This window comes from Poecilia reticulata, linkage group LG13 (genome assembly GCF_000633615.1).
Source record: "Poecilia reticulata strain Guanapo linkage group LG13, Guppy_female_1.0+MT, whole genome shotgun sequence".
NCBI lineage: Eukaryota > Metazoa > Chordata > Actinopteri > Cyprinodontiformes > Poeciliidae > Poecilia > Poecilia reticulata.
The window spans coordinates 23289939-23309368 of NC_024343.1; the positions used below are offsets into that span (position 1 = coordinate 23289939).

At 36.7% G+C, this 19430-nt stretch overlaps 2 protein-coding genes across 2 annotated transcripts; both read right to left on the minus strand.

Moving 5' to 3' along the window:
• Positions 1–367: 367 nt before the first annotated feature.
• LOC103474843 (TRPM8 channel-associated factor homolog) lies at positions 368–9953 on the minus strand. The gene is made up of 12 exons (XM_008426096.2): positions 9873–9953; positions 8207–8928; positions 7778–7994; positions 7092–7377; positions 6220–6515; positions 5815–5989; positions 5613–5707; positions 4446–4656; positions 2847–3083; positions 2159–2382; positions 1586–1699; positions 368–1275 (listed from the first exon to the last, which is right to left on the minus strand). The coding sequence occupies exons 2-12, from the start codon at positions 8848–8850 to the stop codon at positions 1042–1044; spliced, it is 2733 nt and encodes a 910-aa protein (XP_008424318.1). The 5' UTR covers positions 8851–8928; positions 9873–9953; the 3' UTR covers positions 368–1041.
• Positions 9954–13630: 3677 nt separating this feature from the next.
• Positions 13631–17708, minus strand: LOC103474844 (endonuclease domain-containing 1 protein). The gene is made up of 6 exons (XM_008426097.1): positions 17636–17708; positions 17369–17485; positions 17169–17269; positions 16902–17016; positions 16237–16393; positions 13631–14701 (listed from the first exon to the last, which is right to left on the minus strand). Exons 2-6 carry the CDS (start codon positions 17444–17446, stop codon positions 14310–14312), a joined length of 843 nt encoding a protein of 280 aa, XP_008424319.1. The 5' UTR covers positions 17447–17485; positions 17636–17708; the 3' UTR covers positions 13631–14309.
• Positions 17709–19430: the final 1722 nt, after the last annotated feature.

The window sequence follows — 19430 nt, forward strand, 5'->3', positions numbered from 1 at the left end:
ATTGATGACAGTATGATGTTTTCATGATGCAAAGCATTTGAGCTGCCTTGTTCCTAACTTGACATAGCCATCAAGTTGACTAAAGCCCCATCAATACAAAGATTTCAGAGAAACTTCCAACTCAATGCTGATTATTCCAGGTGTTTATTACAATCACACCTGAAGGAGATCACTCCACTTGTTGAATGTATTTCAGTTCCTGCAGACACATTAGACCTAATTAGGCTCAATAGTTTCAATGGTTTCATCCTTTACATTTTCAAATGGCGTTTCCTTAGATTTTTTCTTTTCGAGTCACATTATAAAATGCAATATCAATCTTTGTAATGTCTTGAGATAATATATTGGCAACAAGATAGTCAAGTGAAAAATTGGAAAGAAAAAACCTTTATTGTGGTTAGCAGTACAGTTGTGACAAAACATGACAAGTCAGAACCGGAAAACATGAAGGAATGGAGTGTTTAAATTTAAATGTACTGACAGAGAGAACAGTAATTACTTAAAGAAATTAAAATTGCAATATATTAATGCACCAAAAAGATAATAAACAGTGATTTTTTCCCCCCGGTTCTCAATGTATCATCCATGCTGCTCATCTATTAAAGAAAGAAATTCTAAATATTGTAAAGATTTTTTTATGTTCACTTTGCTGAAATAAAACAAGTTTCATTTAACTAAAAAAAAAAATACTTGTTTTAGAGTCACTAGATGCCAAAATGATCAATTTAATTCAATGTAATGATGTAATGCTGGGATATGAATTATACTGTTTTTTATGAGCCATTGGCCAACCTGTTCCATGATGCTTCAATTATCTTTTTTTCTTTAAGCTAACTCTAATGTTTCCATTTTCACCAACAAAACATCACATGTTGTCTTTAAAATCAATTACCCCAAAAATCATTCCTTGATAAACATGATTAATTTCAGTAATCATTCAGTATTTCTAGCATTATACTGGAAATAAAAGACAAACTACAGCTAAAACCAGGTCACAGTTTAAACTTGACCCAGTGGTAGTTTTAGTTAAAGGTGATCGTGTTAGGCCATAGGGTGATCGGTCCAGAGAGGCAGGTCGGAGAGTTTCTCCTCAGTGGCTCTTTGGATGGGCCATCCCCAGGCTTTGAAGAATCCAGTCAGATTCATGTTCACAGCTCTGGAGAAAGTCTCAGCATACAGGTTCATCTTCCCTTCTTTGTCTTTGGGATGGTTGGTCATGTCATGGTAGGCAGCAAACACCTTCTTAAAGGCATCCCAGCCAAACTTTTCCTGGAGCTACAAAGAAGAAAACAGGATTATGCAGATGTGACCTCAGATACAAACACAGTGACTGTTCTGTCTTTTTATTTCAGAAGGACTTTTTATTGTACGTCAACATTCACACCAATGATTGTGTTCATATAAATTCAATAACATGTGTCCTCTGTGATTAAAGAGTAGGCTGGAAATTTTTGTCTTGAATGACTGATTGAATAAACATTCAATAATTCATCTGTTACCACGACTATCAATTCACCTACTGGAAGACTAACATTCGACCAAACGTCTGCTGTTTTAAATGACTTTTATTTGTTCGCTCTCTAACCTGCAGGTATGTCTCCAGGGCGGTCCAAACGTTCCAGTCGCTGAGATTCTTGCCTCCTTTAACGTATTCCTCTACAGAGCGCTTCCGACTGGCTGCAGTTACGGAGGGATGAGCCTTAAGACAATGACTTAATTTTAGGTAAAGGTAGCAAAAGTTGACTCTATGACTTAGATAAACATCATCTGACAGTTACCAGACTCATGTTTGTTGCAACATGTACATAGAGTCTAAAGGCAATTCTAGACTTGCAACATAAATGTCTTCATTAAGTCTTCCCTACTTGTCGTTACACTAGATGACTTTGTGAGGCTTTTCCATAAAATTATGTGATGTCAGTCTGATAATAAATTAATGAAACAAACTTATAAATGTCTCTATCTACACAGTACAAGTCTGATGTGCTAAAGTGCTCAATATATACAGCATGATGTATGATGTGAAGAATATTTGTTGTTCAACAACAAAAGGTTGCTGTTCATAATTCCTGAACTGCTGTTCTTGAGTCAAAAATAGTCATAAATAAATGGATAAAACTCACATTTAAAATACTCAACAAATTAAAAAATAAGCCACCTTTGCTCTGTTGAGTCCCAGCACCTCCTCATTCACATACACTGACCACAAGTTGCACGTGGCCTCTCCAGTGTGTGGTGGAAACTCCCATGGGCTTCTCTGCTGGTTGTGCCCCAGTTCATGAGTTTCTCCCCACAGACCTTTGGTCCGGGCATCTTGTATGTTAAACAGCTCAGCTCCTATAGATGAGTGCATCATGATGGGATAGCCTGAATGCATCCAACCTGGGAGCAGAAAACACAATTTAGTTCTGATTTCAGTGCAGCTGAGATCAGAAAATAATCAACATCTTTCTCATTTTCAGCCAGCTGCTTTCCTCACAGCGACAATGTTGTCTTCTTTCTCCACCATAAATTAAATGATTTTGAATCAAATCATATTTGAAAAAAGCTGATTTCTGTGGGATTCTGTCACGTTTCATTGCTTTGGTGTACTGTGATCATGTGTGTAGCACAGACAATAAGTAAAGATCTGTGTCTTAAAGGAAAGTGTTACATCTTGGTAGTTTTGAGTTATATTTTAACTCATTTCCTATGGAAACCTCTATCAAAATTCTAATTTGTGTTTATCTTATTTTAAGTGTTTGCTTAGATTTGTCACTTCAAGTTGCTTGGCCAAGATTACAAGAAATTCCTGCAGAATTATTCATCAATCATTTAACTTCTTCTTACATTTCCTGCATCCTTACCTGCAGAAATCTGCACATCAGCCACGATGCGTTCTTTGCGGATGAATTTTTGTGGAATGACGGCCAGATCTGCAACACCCTTCATGATGCCATTCCAGAGTTTTTCCACCTCCAGAGCGTTCTCCAGGTCACGAATGATGTGTGACGGTACAGTGAGGATGATGTTCTCAAACTCCATTTCTGCCCAGGGTGCAGGAGCTTTGCGCAAAGAGGACCAATCAGCTGCTTTTGTCACACCTGAAGTAAGCCAAGAATGGATGTTGTGATGAAAACAACTTTGAAATACTTGGAAAAATAAGCAAATAAGAATTCAAGTACAAAACTGTACACAGTGTGAGTTGTATATCTCCCAAAATGAAATGTACTTAATAAATCCCTCCTGTTGTCCTCGGGTCAAAATGACCGAGATTTGTATGTGTTTTTCCTATACACAAAAAATGAGGACAACAGGAGGTTAAGCAAGCAGTCTCTCTAAAAGTTAGCTTCTCTTGTGATCTAATTTGAAATATTTCAATCTTTTATTCATAGAGAATTTACCATAGGAAGACATTCGCAAATCAAAATGGACAGATGAAAAGTTTATGCTTTGAATCCAGGGGTGGAAGCAACTGCAGGGGAAACTATTCACTTCACAAAAGAAATGACATTAGTGAATATTAAAGCAACATTATGAGACATCAGCCAGAAAGCTGAAGACAACAAAACCATGATCTAAATGTTGTTAAAATGTGAGCAGACTTAAAAAGGTAATTCTGAAACACAGTTCAGTCAGGCAAAATGGGCCACAATTTCAGAAAATTGTAAGACGTTTCTGGTGAAAATGTTTGACTCAAGCTTTGTAAGTTCATGAAAGAACTAATTATAAGGAAACAAATTAAAACTTTAGAAAAAACAAACAAACAATTATCTCCCTCGCTATTCTGACATTAACAAAATATAATTACCCTAAGTGACCTATAATGGGAAAAGTGTCAGATTTCATGACACCTTTTTCTCAAACAGTGAGAAAAACATGCTGTAATCTATGCTTATTTATGAGCATACGTGGTAATCTAGCTGGAAGTTTCCTGTATCTCCTGTGATCTCTCCATGATTCTGCAAAAGTAAACTAAAAGGAATGTGTTGTCTATCAAATATTACCAATGTGTAAGCTTCTGAAAGGATCAAACTCAGTTTTATTATGACTGCATACACCAGAGTATTTTTTTTATTTTTTTAAAAATAAATATAGTTTGTTTTATGGAATAGAACAACCTCCATATCTGGCACTATTGGTAGAGATGTGAACATTCCTAAAAATGAAATTCATTACTGACACTGAAGGTGATCCTTTAATACTCCTGTCTATCATGCAAAATTACTCATTTCTTTTTCTAAATTGACCGTTACAATTGGGTCTTCAAACAAAATGCATAGCACACCCAAACAAACAGGAACAATTGCAATTGAAATTAAAAAGAAGTGGAAAACTGTGTTTTTACATTTTAAGTTACCAAACAACCAATGGATGTGATGTACACAGTATATCAGAAAGCCCAGAGCTCATCACATCCATTGGATTCTCAAAATATCCCCTTATGGAGCATGAAATAAACTCACCAGACTTGTAATAAGGAGCAGTGACCGCCTTCTGAACCACGATCTTTTCATCCTCCACCTTCACGTCACGAGGAGCCACCAGGTAGATGAGTCCTCCCCACAAGTTCCACACCTGCATCCTCTCTGATGTAACAGGGAACCTCTTGATAACATATGGAGCTCTCCATAACTCCTCTTGATGCAGCTCATCACTTTGGCAGCCTATTTGGATCTGTGGGTGACACAGACCAAGTAATACAAGTTGGAAAGATTGCAGAAGGTTTTAGTGTATTTTGGGACAGGACTTTTTTTCACTAAAATGTGTTGCACAGCCATGAATTGAAGAGGACATATGATGTCATTCCCTTTGACATTTAAATCATTTAGTTGTGGTCCATATAGAGAGGACCTGTAATGGTTTGGTCTGAATTCTTCTACAGGTCCCATTTTTATCCCTGTTCTATTACAATTATCTTGGGGTGAAGAAAGGCCACAGAATGGATTAGGATCATGCCCAAGACAAAAGTGGCATAAAAAAATCCCAAACAAAAGATGTAATTATACAATTAAAAACACACGGTACTGCAGTTATTGTCCTCAAAGAGATAAAAGTAGAAGTCATGACGCTATTTATTTTTCTTGGACAGGTATCCACACCAGTGGGGAAAGTCTTTGATTGCTCAGTGCACTTCAAGAACCAGTGCTTTAGCAACCTGATACGATGAGGCAGTGTAATGAATTGTGTGAATAAAGACATCCTACAGCTGAAAAATTTTACTTGTCCACCTGTAGCTTTGGCATTTATGAATCTGGACTACAAATTATCTGCAAGATATAAAAATGGATTCATGAAACTGGTTAGCCAGAAGTCCATGACCTTAATTACCAGTTCTGCAGAAAATGTTGTGATTGTTCAAAAAACATAATAAGGAATCAAGAAAGCTGAACATATTGAAAAATATGGCTCGAACATAACATAAAGTTTACACAGCAACGGAAGAGACAAAACTTTTCTGCACTCCATAATATATTTTAGTGCTAAAACAGTGGATTTTGCATTACATGTCCCCTTTAAAGCATTAATGTTTGGTAATATTAGAATTACATTTCATTCAGATGCTCTAGGATTTAGCATAATGTTTAGGGGAATAAATAAAGACAGCAATAGTTTGAGTTCATGTACACTACCGTCCATTTCCTGTTCACAAACTTTGGTGGTAAGATCATTTCTGTCTTCATGCCAGGAGAGAGGTACAGGCCTGTACTGATCCACCCCTCATGTTCTGTCACACAATCCCAAAAATCAAGCCAATGAGTCGTTTCATTTTTCACCAATAAAAAACATTTTTTCACCTTTTCTCCATATTAGATAACAACAGTGATCTCTGACCTCCTGTTTGTGCAGTGATCTTGATTTGTTGGTTCTTGACCACAGGTAGTGGCGGGTTATCCTTGATGATGTAGGGCAGAAGCTCCTCCTGGTTTAGGGAAGCTTCGTACACACTGGTTGCCAGACTGAGGAGTGCATGCTCTTTGGGACTCTTCACTGGGTTCTCCTTACTTGCCTTGAAATAATATAGTTCATATGAGCTCTTAGAAACCAGTGCTTTGCAAAAGCATTGACATTTATTTTAAAAAATTTTCACCCTGACAATGCACAAAAATGTTGTGTCTAAAATTTTTGACCATGTATAATTTTTCTTCCAGTATTTTGAAATACCCAATGACATCTTTTTTTAAACTGAATAGATTTAAAGTACAGATGGAAACAGAACATTAATATTATAAGTCCCACCTGTCGGATGCCCACTTTCTTTAAGATGTCAGTAAGAAGGGACAGAATCTGTATGTAGGAGAAGTTATCATAAGCCTCCATCCTCAAGAAGGAGGCACTCTCTGATCCCAGTTTCTTTAGGTTCTCTTCTTCTTCCTTGGTGAGTTTTATGCCCTCTAGAGCATGACCAGCAAATTGATGCAGGAGATGACGGAAATGGAGCTTGTTGACTTGGTTTGGATCAGGAGCTTTGTAGACATTTGCTGTTATAGTTTGTGTTAATAAGCCCAAGCCCATTTTGCTCAAGATTTTGTTTCCTGGAACAAGAAAATTGTACAGAATAATCTTGTAAATCTGTCGTGTTTTTTTTTTGACTCAGAATTAGACATTAGTCAGTTTGAATTACACATAAAACAGGAATGTTCTTCTACACAGGCATATAATAGCACCATAATGTAGCTAAGCCCTAATTTATTCAAACCCTGGAAGATTAAGATTTCAAATTATATTACAAATATACATTTGTTCCTGAAATAGAAGTGGGACTGGTATCTCACAAAAAACAATAAATTAGTATTATTTATTTGGAAAATAATTTTAATTTGCTTTCATTTTGATAAAAAAAAATGTCATGACAGTAATTATTAACACCCCATCTGATAATCAGTAGGAAAATATGAATTGTCATTATATCAAAGGTTAATTCAGTATGACTGACCTGCTTTCCAGATGTTTCCACTATTATTTTAAAGTTGTTGTTTTTTTATGCTGAGCTCCAAGTCTCACATAGATTTGACATTCGCTCAGCTCTTTACAGCATATATTTCTCTTTTACTGTGTTGGTTTATTAGCCTGATAACTTTTTAAATATGAAGAAATGTGGCATCATATACCTGAGAAGTCTTGCATGGGGTTCTGACCAATGTGTTCTGATGCCCAGTACCAGGCATGTCCACCAATCAGCAGGCCTCCTCCCTCAACCACAAAGTTTTGGATCGTCTCAGCATCCATGTTAGTGTATGCTTTGCATACAAACACACTCAGCTCTGAGCTGAAGTTTGTCTTCTTACATGTCAAACCTAAGTTGGGTAAAGGTTTGACGCCTGGCTCAAATCCAACCACTCCTTTTCTACCTTGGTCCAACCAGTCAATTGCATTCTTCCAAAATGATGCCAGTTTCTGTTAGAAAAGAGAAGATATTTAGAGGAAGAGACACTTAAAGTATTCTTAGTTCTCAGCCAACAAACATGATGTTGAATATGAAACCATACATTATACAAGAGGTCTGTAACCCCAGGCCTCAAGGGCCGGAGTCCTGCAACTTTTAGAAGTGTTGCTGATCCAACACGCCTGAATCAAATGGCTGAATTGTATTCTCAGTATGAGGACAAGTTCTCAGGAGTCTTGCTGAGGACTTTATTATTTCACTTAGGTTTTGAAGCAGAGACACATCTGAACGTTGACACTGGCCTCCAAGGTCTGGATTGTGTTAACATTTTACTGTTAACTCGTAGCTCATTCTGTTTAAAACATAATTTTTAGTGAAACAAAACACATTTTTAGGTCTCCTTTACTGCACCTCATATTGCAGAAATGCCTCATGCGTCACCACAATGACCCGTCCCCGACCATAGTAGGTTCCTCCCAGGAATGCCTCTCCTTTATCTGTGGTACCGATGGGAAAAGCAAGAGGGCCGTGGACCAGAGCGGCAGAGGGAAGTCCATCTCCTTGAATGTCAAAATCTGAAATCCCTTTCAGCAAGAACTCCAGGTCTTTTTTGAAATCCATCCCACAACTTTGTAGTAAGAAGACAGAAACAGAAACACAAAGCTGTGATGATGAGAAAAGGAGAAAATAACTTTTAAATATTAACACCATTAAAACCATACGAGGAAGAGTTTAAACATCAAGATTTCTACTGGATTTCTAAAGAGTACCTATAAAAAAATGATCACATATTAAAAAGAAATGTCTGAAATTTGCAGTCAAACTGAAGTTAACACTTACTCTACAGTTTTCCAGGAGGATGGGATCTCTGGGGAAATGGAAAGTTTTTCTGCCTCTCCATACTGAGCAGTAAAGTAGATTCCTGCTACTCCTGTAACTTTATTCCCTGGGAACTCAAGGATTAGGTTTTTATTCTCGTTCTGTGAAGCCCACCACCAAGCTTGTCCACCAATCAGCAACCCTCCCCCTGCTTTCATGAAGGCTATCAGCTCTTCTGCCTTTGGACCCACTTGGTACGCATCTGTTACATACACACTGACACCCAGGTCTGCTCTAAATTCCCCAATGGGACTGACTCGGTGGCTGGATCTGTTGAGGTTATCAACAACTCCTTTCATTGCTTTTGGTACACCTAAAGACAGGTTGGCAGACTTCCCTCCTCCCAGCCAGGTCAGAGCTTTTTCTACCAGAGCAGGACAGAGGGTCAGGTATGTCTCATGGCTCAGGACCACGATTCTTCCTCGGCCGTACACAGAAGCAGCCATGAGGACGTGACCCTGGCTGTTCATCAGTACAGGAAAGGCATCTCCTGCCAGCACCAAGGTGCAAGGAGCACTGGAGTGCTGAAGGTCCACCTCCTGAATACCTCTTATCAGAGCCTTGTAGGCATCCCGAGGGTAAGACTGGGTTGACTGGTTGGACATGATGCTGTGTAGTTTGGATGAAGAAGGTAATGGACAAAAGAAAGCTGTTCCAAAGAGATGCTGTGTCAGTGTCTCTTCCTGCAATAGAAACAAAATGTTCAAGTTAAAAATGCTAAATCATGTAGCTGTTTATCAGTCATAGCACCACAATGAACTACTCCTACAAAACAGCATAGGGGGTTTGTTGAAGATTTAAATACAGAGCATTGTCACATTAATGCATTCACAGATATGAAGTAAAGTCTATTATGATGCACAGTAACTTTTTAACCCTGAAGTCTGTGTTAAAATTATTTAAAATTTAAATGTTGGTCAGACTGGTTTGTTTCTCTTTCAAGTAATGAATACAAAATCTAAAATAAACATTGGTTTCTTCACTGGAGGATTCTAGGGGAGCGAAGCTGCCACACCTTTGCTACCAAATTTTGCTACCAAAAATGTGAGAACTTGTGTAATACTGTCTTTAATAACCACTCAATCATGTTCAAATGTTAATATGTTTACAACGAGTCTGATTCTACAAAAGAAAGAAATATCATTAACTACACAGGAATCAGAAATATATTCCAGACATAAATTGACTTTTATAAATAATATTGAAAACAGAGTTCCCAAATTTGTGCAAATAGCATCAGGTAAACTAGTTTAATCAAAATTCATATTACTGTTGGGTTATACACAACAGTTTTGTGAATAAAAAGCATTGCATAATGATTTGGCAAGGACTTTTGTAAGAATATATTAAAATAAATCACGTACATTTAATTAAAGTAAGTTGATAATTTAGTTCAAAAGCAGGTTATCATTTAATGCCAAACTTTAGATTAAATTAAATTAAATCATTTAATTTAATGTCATGAAGCCTGTAGTGATCATTTGCAAGTTGTGTTTAACCTAAACATAAAAATATAAACTTAATATTAGTGAAAATTTGATAAACTTAAAATCCGATATAATTTCTAGCTTGTGTTTCTAAAATAAGCCAGTTTAATAGTCAATAGAGTCAATATAGCTGTTTTTACCTGTGTGCAACTTGAAATCTCTAAAAACAGAAACCTGTCCCAACGTGCAGCATTCCAAGCAGCTTCTCGTAAAGATAGTGTACTGGAAAGAAATACCTTTTTTTTTTCTTTTTCCAAGGAAAAATGAACAAGAGGAAAAACAGGGAGGGATTCAATGATTATCCAATGAACATTTAGCACAGAGAGTACTTTTCTTTTCTTTCTCTTTAGGCAACGACTTTGTAATCTTCTGAAATTTTAGGTTCACTTTAAAGGTCAATGAAGCTCATACTTGCGCAGCTTTTTATTTATTTCAAACAGACAATAAATAATTAAAACATGAAAAAAATACACAATAATGTCCACTGGCATGCAGTTTTACATAATTTATTCAAAAAGAAGCAGGTAGAAGATATAGGATCTTATCTTACATCTTCAACCTGTATGCCAATGGACGTTATTGTACTTTTTCATGTGCAGCACAAGCTCATACTGCATGTGAGCTCTCTCAATATGAGAGAGGATTTCCTGCCTCTCTCATATTGATCAACTTACAAACGTTTAAATCTCCAAACATCACACAATACTTCACTTTCTTGTTGTTTGCCCTCCTTGCCTGGACCTTTGTGATAATCATATCTGCTCCTCCGGGATTAAATGTACCAAAGATAAATACATGTTTGGAATGATGTTTCTGAACAAGTCCATGCAAGTTTGTCTGAAGAAGAAAATGCCTTCATTTTATAAGCTTCTGTTTTTCTTTCTATTCTCATTCAACATCTCCAAGAACATCAGTCTCATTGGTCGAAATATATGTATCTTGTCAAAATTGATTTCTACATGTACTGTATTCAGTGGTAAAGATGCCAAAATATGAGCAATTGTTAGAATTACTAGCTGCTCTCCAAACCAAGGTTGGTTTTAGTCTATGGAGAATTTGGGATGTGCTCCACTCCACAGAGGAGCAGGGCTCATAGCTTGGCAGAAGCGCACACATTTCCAAATTGTGCCCATGCTTGACTGTTATCTGGTTCTTAAAGTTGTACGTTTAAATATTTCTTTCAGACAGAGAAAGAAAAGTCTTCAGGATCAGCAGCATCAGTAGAGGAGACAAGTGATCAAGCAGTGGCTCATATGGTCACAACATGACTTATAAAACTTCAAAACCTCAGTGTGATTACAAAAACCTAAGATTTTGAATTCAAGGTGCACGATTGAAGGTACAGGTGTTTGTTTTATGGTCAGCTGTGCTCTCCTAAGTTATCAGCAGAGAGAAAGAGAGCTCTACTGGGTTAAAATGACAAAATCCACAGAAAAACCCTTCTTCACCTGAAAATACAGATGGTGTTTGTCTTTCTACAGCAGAGTTTCTCAGTTCTGGTTGTCAGGGGCCGCTGCCCTGCATATTTGAGATATATCTCTGGTCCAGAACACCTAAGTAAAATAATTGCATGACCTCATCAAGTTCAATAAAAACCTGTTAATCACTTACTTATTCAAGTCAGGCATGTTGCAGAAGAGCAGCTACTAAAACAGAGGCCCTCAAATCCAGGCCTGGAGGGCCTGCAACTTCTAGATGTGTCCCTAGTTCAACACGCCTGCAGGACACTGGCCCTCCAACCCTGGATTTGAGGACTCCTGACCTAAAACATGCAGGGCAGCGGTGCAGAGGACCAGAATTGAGAAACACTGCTCTACAGCAAGGCTCAAAGTGATTGTGGAGGCATTAATATTCCTCTTAAATACAGAGAAATTCCCCAGATTTTGATACGGTCATGGAAAAATGCCAGTGAACACCAGCCCTACTTGTCATCAAAAGTGATCAATAAATGGCAATAGTCAAAGAATAAAATTTACTGTGTAATATATTGATGTGTAAATTGAGTGTTTTCAATCATCTTTAGTGCCATGATCGATTATGGGATTGAATATAATTTTTTTAGAATAATCCTTTTAGTTTTATTTATCTCAAGCTGAAAGCAGGATGATATTTTGGCTGCTTAAAAAAATTAGAAACTGGCTATTTGCTTTTAGTTCGTTTTTAAAGGGTGCACAGTCACTATTCAAAATATTGTTTTTGGTTTGAGATTTTTCCATAAATTAAAAAATAGAAACACTTGTTATTTCAGACTTACAGTCTTTTCAGAAGCTTAAAAGCTCTAAAACTCTTTTAATGAGACCTAGGAATGAATATGTCTTTCCTGTATTCGAAAGTCAGAAGAAAACCTACAAATTGGTTTAGTTTACTTATAAAACTATCAGGTAACCAGTTACTCACTGTGCAAGCTGTAGATCTCCAGATGATTTTTCTTTGACCAGCAGGGAGCAGAAATTTGCCTCTCATAATGAAGACAATGTGCAGACAGACTCTTATATAATACAGCTATGGCAAAGCGTGGTAAAACATTAATTTTCTGACGTCATTGTCACTTTCTGTTGTTGGGAAAATGAGTCACTAATAATTTCTGTAGAAGGGAGAGCAAGATTTCTGATAAAGGGAGTATATGATTTCTGTTGAAGTCATTTTTGCATGTGGCAATAAGCTGCATGCAAAAATGTATTTGAAAAACCTTCAAGCTTTATATTTTATCAGAAATGTCAAACTTTTTTTAGCAAATATATTAATGCTGGTTCCCTTATGCCTTTCCTGTCTGTAAGACATAAAAACATAACCTTTGACCCTAGAAGGACATACACTTAAAACTGTACACATTTGCACTCTTTTGTATCTCGTTTTAGTTTAGTCATAGGTTTTGGAAAATGTAAAAGTAGTTTCCCTGGAATGATCTGAAAGATTCTACGTGTTCTGCTGAATCAGTTGATATTTCACGATTCTTTAATTTATTCATTCAACTTCCTTAAATCTGTGACATTCTTCTGAAAAGTGTTATTTGTCTTGTACTTGATCAAACGTGTCTTTCATATTAATCTTGGACTTTTTATGTATTCAAAGTGTTCCTTCTCAGACAAAAGTCCTACAGAAAAATGTAATTCATCTTATAATTCATGTGTAGATTTATTATTATTATTATTATTATTATTATTATTATTATTATTATTATTATTATTATTATTATTATTATTATTATTATTATTATTATTATTATTATTGTGGATTTAAAATGTATTCTTCCAAGGCCTAATACATATATATAATGTTTTTTCCATTGACAGAACTAGTTCACAAATTTTCTACATGTTTGAGGTTGGGTATGTGAAAGTTGTTTTAAACACTGAATGAAAGCTAAGACATCTTTTTGTCAAACTTTGATAAGAAGTTTTGACAAGTTGACAGGTGACCTCTAGAAGAATGGTCTTGTTGGTTAGAAGGTCTACATACTTGTTTTCTAGACTAGAAAGTTGAAAATTGTGGCAGAGAAACAATTTGACAAGAAGTTGAATGGTTGCTATTCTCTGCCACATGCATGCAGTATCCTCTAATTTTAATTTTAAAATATAATTAATAACAAGGACAGAATCTTTTTTTTTTTTTTACTTAATGGATACAATTGGCAGAATATTCACAGAGGATTCAAAGTTTGATTTGCGTACTAAATCTTGTTGTGGAAACAAATCGTTTGTTGCACCTGCAGTTTTGCCTGCTCAGGTGGTTGCAGATGCTGCAGTTGATCAGCATCCTTGGAGTCTGGTACTGCTGCATTTATGTTTCTCATCTGGAGGAAATGGTACGTTTCTCTCCCCTGATCTTGGATTGGAGGTTTCCACTAGTGTCTGATTGTGAAAGTTAAAAGATGGACACAAATAATCAGTCATAAAAGTCCAGTGAAACATGCTTTTATTAATTTAGATTCTTGTTAGATAGGTAAATGGTTGTTTCATTAGCTTTAACCCTTTTTAGAATATTGCTATGAATTCACCTCAGGCCACTTTGGGTTCTAATCTCCATCAGAAGCTCTTGATGCAAATTCCACATGTACCAAGGATCATATTGGAGACTCCTTGTTGCCATCTAATGGTTGTAATTATGCTAGAATATACCTAATATTTCTGATTTGCATTCTAAATGCTTTAATTCTTATCTGTTGTGTTATAATCAAATAAACAATTGATACCTAATTTAGCATCCATGTGAAAGAATAATCACTAATACTTTATTTTTAATTCGATTGTGAAAACCAAAGACGCTTGTCAATAAACTGGGATTAAAGCTATTGAAATGAATATGTTTAATAACTTTTGCTCTTTGTTGGGTCACTGTTACTCAAGATGTGCTAACCAGTTTTGCATCTAATCCAATCTCATTTTGAATTGCATTTTAATGTGATTTTAGCCGGATGCCTCTCACCTATTACGCCTCTAGAAAGGGATGGACCTCATTAAAAATTGTAACAGGGTTAAGCTGCTGCAGAAGTTTGATTTTCAGGCTGGTTGTTCAAATATACAGTTTGGAATCTAAAACATTGGGGAACCACATGAAGATTTTCAGCTGCCAATTATTTATGCTCCGCAGTTATTGTAAAACAGCTCCCCCACTGGTTCATTGGAAAACTGCTGCAGGAAGGCACCCAGTTCATCCAGTGAACGTTTTACAACATAGTTCTCGTCTGTGTTTCTTGCTGTACCAGCGCCACTCTGAATGGGCTGGTCGTTGTTGTCCACGCAGCAGTAGGCATTCCACACGTAGTCTGGGATGTTGACGCGCTTCACGTTGTTTTTGACAATCCAGTTGTCTGCTGAGGGGACGGCACCAACCAGGACGTAGGCCTTTGAGCACTTTTCAAGGAAAAGAGTGGTGAGGTCGGACTCGTGGATCCTCCAGGCATCTTGATTCGTTTTGGGGTTCTGGGGAACCACGTTGGTCAGGGTGAACGTGGCATTACGACTGGGCACTGGAAGAGAAAGTAGCCAGTAATTCTAAACGTATTCTAAATTGATCACAGAAACCCGAGCAAAAATATAGTTGCCTTTCATTATTTTGCCATTGTTGGAATGTGAAAGAGGAGAATGGGGCAGATAAGTGGAAAAAGACAGTAATAGCTTAGCTATTATCTGCTCTTGCCAAATAGACTATTATCAACTGATTATTCCACTTTATTTTTGCACCAATATTGGCTAAAAATATTCTCCAAACCCCTGTCATAACGATGTGAAGAAATCTTTGGAGCTTTGGCTATCAGACTCAATCTGTCTGTCTCTTTCTTTTAAAGCAGAGATGTAATACAAATACAAACCATTTTTAAGAGAAACCTTTGCTTTTTATGTAGAACAATTTGCTTCATTGCTGTTGGTTTGTTAGTCCTTTTTGTGTTAATTTGGTTAAGTAGTAGTGCATTTGTGAATTTTTTGCAATATACCATTTCACATTTTATGTTTTTTCTCTGGACACTTTGTTACCACCCTTGGTAACAGTTACACATGTAACTACGGCCAAAAAAAAAAACAAAAGTTGACTGGAATGTATAAGTAGAGGTTTTATTTTTTATTCTGCTTAGTTAAAAACAGTATTTTATTAAACTACAACAATGTTTATAAGGAGCAATGATTTCCATGTCGGAATTGAAGACTTGTTGGTTTCTGACTACAAAAACAAACATTTGCATTGTTTGTTTGTCTCAGGCATGATCTCAGCAATGCCTGAGATCATGTTCAGGAAGTAATTTCTTCACTTGTTAAAAACCTTTGGCTGCGTGCTCAGCTGCTTTATTGTGTTTGTTTGTGAAACATATTTGTCTACATCATGTAAAATCATGCAAAAGTAATGAGTTTTGACTAAAAACCTCCATAACTCAACTTAAAAGCAGAGAAATTTGTTTAGGATATAAATGTAAAAAAAATAAATACAATTATTTCAACAAGTTTTCTTGAGTGTACGTCTAACCTCAGATATAGCGTATCTGTCAACAGTTTCAACCCCAAAACATACAAATGAACAGCAATTTAAATTTTTAGCATCACGGTAAATCCAAGCATACATCAAAACCAACAAATATATCCAGGTATAATAAAAAAGTAAAAGTTCAGAATGGTCTATTCAAAATGTGGGATGCTGCAGAAATCCCACTCAAGACAACTGCATGGTATTTTTGAATCAAAATGCTGAAAAATAAGTTTAAGGGTGTGTGCACTGATGCAATCAGGTTATTGATTTTTTTCCCCTCATTACATTTGCTTGTTTTTCAGTTGGACTGTACAAAATGCATCTCACACACCTTTTAAATAACTTTTCATTCTTATTTTTTACATCACAGAACTTGTCATTTTAACACAGGTTTGTTAATATTTAAGACTTAAGTAACTTAAAGGACATTTACGAAAGCATGTGGAATTTCTCTGAAGCAATAAATACTGTATCTTGCATCTCTGGTGCCATAGCACCACCTACTGTGCCTCAAGGATAACAGCACCAGTATTTGGTCTTTCCTACCTGGATGGTGTCCGTTAGGGTTAAGGTGGCCACGGTCAAATCCAGAGTTTGTGTAGTCCTCGTTCAGAGCTTGTTTCTCCCCGAGGTAGACGCCGGGATAGTCCTGCCCCAGCCAGTATCCATCCTTCATCTCAGCTTGCCAGCCGTCATTCACCAACTACAGCACATCAGAACATTCAGAGACTGAAACATAAAAGCCGTAGAAGGAATCAAATAGTAAACCACGCAGTGGATTCCTTTCAAAGTCATCCCACCTCCACAAAGCAAAGTTTTTGTTGATGACAAATAGACAAGATGGTGTTGAAAGATGGTTGAAATGGAAACTGGGACACAAAGATGTTTATTCATGTGTAAAAGTCATTTAAAGGTGGCTTAGGTTCATCAGCTAAGCTAAACAAGCAGGGATTGCAATGTATTAATTAAGGTCACTTTTTAGGGACTTAATGAAAAGTTAAGTCATTAAGTGGATTAGGGTTAGGTTTACTTTTGTGTTTACTTTTCATTAAGTTTTGTTCTGGAATAAATAAAGTACAGACTGGATTAAAATGTCAACAGAAAGCTGGCCGTGGAAATGTTTTTGTTTTGATAGAATCTTCTAAACATCTACTTAACAATTCTGACAATATCCAACCGTTTAGGTCAAACAGTGTAAAGCTGTGTGTCACCTGAGGCTCCACAAACCACCTGTTCTCCCTGCCACCTCCATTGCTGGGCTCAAAATGATACGCAGAGTAGACAGCAATGCGATGGTTGGTGTCATACAGTGTGGCAAAATGAAACCTTGAAGTGCAAAGATCATAATTACAAAACTTAATGCCAGCAGGAGAGAAAACAGCATGCTGCACATGATCATGGAGGTACAAGGAACAATAAAATAATTTAGCGTAGAATCGCTTCGTGTGCTCAGAGTAGACATTCATCCTTATAAGTACCTGTTGACAAAACGCTGGCACAGACGGGCAGCGCCTGGGGTGGACGCTCCCCATTCTGGCACCTTCGCCTTATAAAAATAAGTCATGCATTCTGGCACATCCTGAGGAAAGAACAACAGAACAGACGTTTCCTGAAAACTTCCAACCAAACACACTTTTGTAATGTTTAAGATCACGGTGGAACTTGAGAAGAAACAAACCTCAAAACGCTCCACAACATCTGCATGAGCAGAAAAGAGGAGTGACAGAAGAGAGCACAAAGCTGCCAACGTTTGCATTCTGAGGAGAAGGTGATGAAACCAGGAGTGTCAGCTGGCCTGGAAAGATGGGGAAAAGCAAAATACTGTGTATTTAGCATCAGGAGGGTATTTGATGAAAGCATGTGGAATTACTTCAGGACCTGACACATGGGAGGAGGAGCAGTCAGTTTGTGCCATCTGTGTTTGCATGAGTATATTTCCACTCACCTGCTTGCTGCTGCAGCCTGTCCTTTGCCACGGCCACCACCTTTATACAGGACTTTTCCTCTCCACCTTTCACCCTGAATGACCCGTTTTATTTGATCTCATGTTTACTAGCGCTCTATATTGATCTAAGATTAATTCAGATCTGACTAACATGTGATGCCTGGATGATGATGGCCAAAAGTGGGAGTGCAAAATGTGAAAAAGTGCTACAATTAGCACCAGAAAGGTGAGAGCACACAGTGAAATATGCAAGTTCATCATGTGTCAGCGCTCTCATATGTGTTATGTGATGACATTTGTCTAATTTCTTTCCAACACCTTAGTTTGAGCTGTTTTTTTCTAAAACTAATTTATTTTATTTAAATTAGATCAATCTTTAGTTCGCTGTTTATGCAACCGGATATTTATTTATACAGACATTTCTTTAATTTTAGCTAGAAATGTACTTTAAATCCTACTATTTTCATCCAAGAAAAAATATTTTATACAGCAAAATATTTGGCACCCATAGAGCTTAATTCAGTGTTTATGTTTTGATCTCAAAACAATCAAGAACTCAGTTTTAAACTACTCAACAGGAAGGACATTTTTTTGCTTTTGATTTATACTTTTACGAGAAAATAAAAATACACCTAAGGAACCATCTGAATTTATTCCTTCTCATGAAAAGCTATTTTTTACAGTATGTTATGATTGAATATTTTAGTTTGCAGACCTGGAAAGTTCTACAGCACCTCTATGGTTTGGTGTTGAAGCCCTGAAATATATTTATTTTCTTACTGCTTTTCTTATTGCTAGCACAATCCATAACCTATAAACATTTATCCATAGTATTTGTTGTATTATCTTTTTTCTGTGTCCTTTGACATGTTAGTCATCTGTTCTCACATGTCTTGCAACATAAAGCCTGTTTTCAGTAAAGGATGTTTTATTTTTAGCAGTTTCCCTGAAAATAAAGTAATTATACAATGACTTAAGTCCTCCAGGAGGTTGCATCATTTTGCAGAATACGGTTAGCTCATAGTTTATTGACTCAAATAAAGTGTTCATATTTGTTCAGAAAATCCTAAAACCAACAATGCTCAGTTTGGATGTTTGATATCAGGACCTCGCGTCCCAGAATATTTTTAGCGTCTCATGTTGACAGGGTCCCTAATAATCTTCCACATGCCGTTTCGGGTTAGATAACAGAAAGATTTGTGCTCATATGTTGCTGTTCTCATGACCTCGGCGTGTTGTTCACAGACACAGAACGGACAAAGACCCTGCGCAATATCTCTTCAACATGAATGACTTTAAATGTGCTACCAAAGTTACAATCAAAAAATGTAAACAACTCTCTTAAACTGTTAAAAAAATACCAGTGTCAGGGAGAAGCCTTTGTTCTAAATCCTGGAAAATTAACTCAGAAGTTTATTTCCTACATGTTTTTGATGCCTGAACTTCAGTATTACCCAGTTACCTAATGAGAAATTGTCCATTATGAGCACTGATGTTTCCGTCTCTTTTCTTTGTGTGAACTTTTCTGTGGAGACAAGAAGACCGATTCTGTTTTTGATAGAAAAAATGTAAAAGAGGTTTTGATGTCTGCGGGTCCAGAATCGAACAAACTGCTACCAAACTAATTGTACATTCAGTTGTTTTTGCCAAAGCCTGCAGAGAAGAGACGGGAAACAAAAAGGACTGAGATGAACAGTTTCATTTCCTCTTTGAAGTTTCTTGTGAAAGTACTGAAATACTGGATTATTGACTAGAAACTTTAGAATACAGACTACAATATGTGTGTGTGTGTATA